General features: G+C 36.7%; 1 protein-coding gene across 1 annotated transcript in view; it reads left to right on the top strand.

Annotated features, from left to right (window-relative positions):
- Positions 1-3,195: 3,195 nt before the first annotated feature.
- Positions 3,196-6,000, top strand: part of mtgo (miles to go) — a 30,817-nt gene continuing 28,012 nt past the window's right edge. Inside the window, exon 1 of the mRNA XM_017619293.1 lies at positions 3,196-5,261. Within this exon, the coding sequence (XP_017474782.1) occupies positions 3,983-5,261 (1,279 nt within the window). The 5' untranslated portion in view covers positions 3,196-3,982. The remainder of the gene's footprint in view (positions 5,262-6,000) is intronic.

Raw genomic sequence — 6,000 nt, 5'->3', positions numbered from 1 at the left:
TTTGTCCTTTATGCCCCCCTTCATGTCGATATGTTAGTAAGTATACTCACATAACTCTATCTACGCTGCGTGGCACAGCGTTTGTGTGTAGTATCCCCTACCATCCTAATTAGGGATTGCTGAGATTATTAACACACACACGCATATGCATACATATGTATGTATGTATGTATGCAAATATTACTGCCGCATTGTAATTTTTTATTCAACAGTGCAAAATAAAAAAAAAATCATAGGTTGGAAATCTGCAGTTGGATAATGCTTGGTCCACAGAAAACAATGGACATTATTTCGTATTCCCTTGACCGTTAGTATGCTCATTGAACTGAAAACGATACATCGCGACCTCTTTCCTCTTCACTTGTATCCTTCCAAACTTTCCAATCTGTAAACTTCCATCACAAGTTTATTTAATATGCATATGTATGTATGTATGTATGTATGCATGTATGTACAGATGTATGTACGTGACACATTCCGTCAGTTCTCGTGTGTTCGCGTACGAATTGTCATATACATATATCTACATATACATATCAACTTCTAGTTAAACAAAACCACTGTCACTTGTCAGCCCCCCCTCCTTTTACCTAACTTATGTATGTATGTACATTAGGGTTATGATTTTTTTACACTTTTTTTAAATTTTGATTTGCCTGTGCTTGCATTTAATGAACTTTTGTCCATATATTACTTTTTTGGCTATATTTTTGTTGGTTCGTGAAAATACCTCCCGCGCACACTCATTTCATTTACAAGGCTGTTGCATGGCAAAGCCCCATACCTAGTATAAAAATTCGATCGAAATTCCTTTTTGCCTACCAAGTTTTGATTTAAAAACGATGTGTATCAGCACTAAATCCACGAATCTATTTTACTTTAATAAAACCATAAAACATTTGAGAAGAAAAACATGTTTGAATATTAATTTTCTCCACTTAGAAACTGATAATAAATTCCGCTATGCGCGGGATTTTTTTTTTATAATTTATCAAAATTGTTGTTATTTCTTGGAAATTTTTACAAAAGTTCATCGTTTGCCACCACAGGCATTTTAATCTAAAAAAAAATCATAGCCCTAATGTACATATGTATGCAAAGTAAGTATCGCTCATTTACTAAAAGACGGTCACAACTGAAAATACCGGGGGTTTTTAGGAGACGCGTTTGAAGCTTTCAACTCTCGAATTAAAGCTGAGAATATATTTTAAATATCCTTTACGCCATATTATGAAAGATGGTATAACGAGTAGAATTCTGTACCGTTAGCTCAAAAATCCCTTCCTTATTTTTAGTGCTGATAGTCTTTCAATATATTAGCGATACATATTTATTGTACATACGTATGTATACAAAAAAATATATCGTCAATGTTTTTTGCAAAACCGCCCATCGACCAGTTTGAGAAGCGCCTAAATCACCGTTGCGCAGTGCTTCCCTCTCCATATAAAATGTGGGCAAAAATAGAATTATTTACGGATTTAAATAAAAATTCGCCTCTTAGTAAAATTGAGGACGCTAAATTCAAAAATGCAATTTGTTTTTGGATAACTTTCATACTTTCACTGTAAATGCAGTTTGAAGTTGAAAATTTGGGTTCTTGTGGCTTTTACATACAGTCAGTCAATAAAGTTTAGGTGATTTTTGAGTTTTTTGTTGTAGAATTGACCATATTTTTATAAAAAATTATCGAAAAATAAAATATTTAAAAAATAGTTGCCCGATTTGTAAAAAATTCGCTGTACCTAAACTTTATTGACTGACTGTATGTAGGTATGTACATATAGTTTGTTCTATTTTCAAAAGTGAGGTGTCAAATGGCAGGGCTTGGCCTGTATATGTGCAATAAAGTTTTTTATTTTTGAAAAGAGTTGCCAACTGTTACAAATTTTACTAAAATTATATAATTTAAATGAGTTAGATATTACAATATGGGCATCAATTGAACTAGTTTTGAAAATAATTTACTTCTAAATGACACGTAGAAGAGTTGCCACATGTTTAAAAAATCAAATTCACTTTAATTAAGGGAATAAGGTAACTGAAATACATATGTACATCAATATGAGTATCAGACAAATGAAAAAATTTAACATATTTAGCAAGAAATAAGTGATGAGTAAAAACATTCCTTAGATAATTTAAGAGTCCAGTAATTTAAAAGGAATGTAATCAGAATAAATCACTGATTGACAATGTATGTATTTGTAATAAAATAACAAATACGATGGCGTAATCCTATCGTTTGACGTAATTATTATTTTAGTTTAACTAAATTCGACTTTACAAACAGGTGGTAACCCTATTCGTAATATTTTTAAGCTAAAACCTGCTTAAACCTCCTTCATCTGACTTTCTTATGGTGAGACCTATCTATTTCAATAACCTAATTACTGTAATTCAAGTGGAATTTGATTTTTTAAACAAGTGGCAACTCTCTACATGCAGTTAGTACACATTTCGATTGATACCCATCTCTTAATAATTCATTTAACATATAAAAATATTTGAATCTAATTTTTTAGCCATCTAATTTTTTAACAGGTGGCAACTCTTGGCAAAAAAAATAAGCCTTCTATTGTCTACAGGTCAAACTTTTTAATCTGACACTTCATTTTTGAAAATGGAACGAATCGTGCAGATCTCAAGGCACTGACAAAAAATGAAAAAATTATTTTATGCACTAGCGAAAAACGCATTACTTCAGAAAGTGCAAAAAATGAGCAGGTTTTTATTTCTGCTTTTGAAAGCTAGAAGCCCGTACTATTTAATAAAATAATAAAAAATAACCTGTTTTTACATATATTTTTTATTCATTCCATTAAAATTTAGCATTTTTTGAAATTTCGTTAAAAAAATTGTTTTTCTGGAATACCGCAGGCATACCCTGTGTTTAATTTTATTCCAAAATTTTAATTCCTGTAATTCTCTACTATGTATATGGAAACAAGAAACGTCAAACCAACATTTGATTTCAAAGAATATATTTTTGACATTTTTTTCTGTGAAGAGCTTACGCATGGCTATGCTCTTATTAAAAATCTTAGTATAAAAATTGTCGACTTCAGTGGCTTCCTGGTGCACTGCGTTGTGGCAAAAATTACATTTGGTAACCCTGAACTCCAAGCATCGAGATTTATGCATAAAAATCGTAAAATCGTTATTAAAACAACAAATTTGTAAAATAATAGCTAGGCAATGCCTTCAAAGAAAAGCCGTTTCTTCGTTCTCCTGTAAAATTTGAGTACCGTTAGATAGGAGGTTTTTCAATTTGTCGATGGGCGGTCTTGCAAAAACATCGACGGCATTCGCATTCGCATCAAATAATGGGAATGTTTTGCGAATGCGAAGCTCAACAAGTTCTGTTAAAAGTCTTATTGCCAACCTTGAAATAATTTTATATTCCTCGAGCAAAAGCGAAGGCTCGATGACATTAAAAAATGTCTAATTAAAGCTGAATACAAGGCCTATATTAAAGAAAAACGAGCCTATCTCGATTAAAACCCTCTCGATTGGTGGAAAACCAAACTAAAATACTACAAATTGACGGATCTGGCTCACAAATAATTGAGAACTCCACCCACTTACTCCACAGTTCAGAGTAAGCAATTGTTCCGTGCAGTTTGGCCTTAAGTTAATATACATACATAAAAATAGCGGATATTTTTTTACAAATGACTGCTATTAACGAAATTTTCCAGGTGTTCTTTATATAAATGCATTCAAACGAAAACTGCCCTAGAAGTTTAACTGACTATATTTTTTTTTTTAAATAAATACTAATGAAGTAAGCAAATAAACGAGAGAAAGTGGAGACCACCAAAATACCAAATCAAAACTCAATGTGCAGATTAACGGGAACATTTTTGTAAATAAATGTGTTTTATAAGTAATAATAATAAAACATTGAAACCCCGCAATATAAACCGTCACATTACATTTGTGTGGCAACGCCGCCGCGGCCTTTAATATTTCCGTTGACATGGTTCGCTTGAACGCTTCGACTGCACAGGAACTTCACCCGCCACAACTCCTTCAAACATACTATGCCGGCAATAACAACAACAACAACAACAATAGCAATGGCGCCCAAAATTCTGCTAGTGGCAACTTCACCAATAGCTTTTCCTCCCCTTCTTCATCGACTTCCAGTTTGAACAGCAACGCATCCTCCTTTGAACCACACCAGCATCAACATAAGCATCAGCTGCAGCTGCAGCATCAAGTTCAACAACATTTGCATCATCAACAACAACAACAACAACAACAACAACACCTTAACCCAAACTCAAATCAAAGCCAACGACAACAACAGCAGCAGCAGCAGCGACCTCCAACCAACATAGTTATGGTTGTATCAAAGCAGCCGCAGCAGCAGCAGCAGCAAAAAGCCCCTCAGCTGCAAGTAGCCCAGCAGCAGCCACCGCAGTACGCACATGGAGCAGCAGTGGCATCGCCGCATCAGCATCAGCATCAACATCTGCATGGTCACAATGTTCAGCATCAGACGTCATTGCAGACAAATTCGAGCGGTTTGGGTATTCACCACCAGCAGCAACAACAACAATCGCCAACGGAGGGCCCGACGACATCGTCACTTCCAGCTTCGCCACCGCTGCTGCAACAGGCAGCAACACCACCACAGGGCAGCACTCAGCTGGTGCAACCCGTTTGCGCTGTTCACCATCCACAGCAGCATCAACAACAGATGGCCCTAGTTGCAGCTATGCATCAGCAACTGGCAGCCGCAGCCGGAATTGGCCATCCTCCACCGCAGCACTTGCATCATCCACACAGCCCACACGTACAATCGCCACAAACGCAGTCACACCCAACGCAACAGTGCACTCTAACGGGCGTACAAGCTCCGCAGGTTCCAGTGCAGGCACAAACAGCTGTGTTGAGTGCAGCAGTGCAGCAGTCACAAACGTCTCAACATTCCCAACAACTTTTGATCGATACCGCCGCTCACGCCAGTGCATGCAGTGCTAACGACGGCGGCGCAGGAGGAGTTGGCAACTCAAGCAGCGGCAATGCTCCTGGAGTATCGTTGAGCACTGGCTCAGGCAGTGCTGCCAGTAGTAGCGGCAATACGATCGTTGCCTCCGCACCGCCATCGTCGGCGTCCAGCCAGCTATATATTCAGTATACCGGAGATTTCTATCCAACGGAGTATTACTTGCCGCCGCATCCAACCGAAAGCATTTGCCCTCAGCATCCACATCATCATCAAGCGCTGTGCGCCATGCCAACTGATTATGGTAAGTTAACCAAAATAGTTTTCTTAACACTTAACCCAGTAAATAGCGATAATCGATAATATATAGAAACGGTGGACACCGTAGGCGAGTGGTCAAAGGTGCGTAATGCCCCAACACTCGGTAGACCAAAGCTCGATTCTCGACCGATCAGCATCTCAAACAATGTAATGAGAACAAAATAGTTGCAAAAATCCCGAAATAATCCTGTAATCCTGAAAAATATAACATAAAGAACACCGAAAAGTCCTCAAAAATTAAGGAAAAGTCCCAAAAAAGCATCAAAGTTATTAAAAAAAAAAAAAATGGCGAAAAGTAAAGTAGCTAAAACAATCGGAAACATCCGTAAAAAATCTTGAATAATTTCGAAAATCCCCGAAAAGCACTAGCCGTATTGCCATTGCATTGCCAATCTCCAAAAACAGTGGCGTCCAACCGAGTTCTACCGCACCGAGGGCTACTTTGAAACCAGTATGACGTTTGCCAGCAATATAATTTTAAAATTCGAACTCAAGCTCACACACACACACACATTCTCATTTTTAATCTCAACCCAACAAGCAAAATAAACTTAAAGAAAGTTTTTTTTTTAAAGTTTTCAATTATAAACATTAAGCTTACAAAACGTTGTTTTTTTTTGTTTATAAAACGCTTGAAAGTAAGCGTAATATAATCGAAATGGAACATTGGTTATAAGCAGGGAACGGATTTTATGGAAATTGCCTTTTTTTTCTGCTAAAGA

This window comes from Rhagoletis zephyria, unplaced genomic scaffold (genome assembly GCF_001687245.7).
Source record: "Rhagoletis zephyria isolate East Lansing unplaced genomic scaffold, Rhagoletis_zephyria_1.1 Rzeph_scaffold_01830, whole genome shotgun sequence".
Taxonomy (NCBI): domain Eukaryota; kingdom Metazoa; phylum Arthropoda; class Insecta; order Diptera; family Tephritidae; genus Rhagoletis; species Rhagoletis zephyria.
Note: the sequence above shows the minus strand (reverse complement) of the source record. Positions and strands in the feature narration are given on the sequence as shown.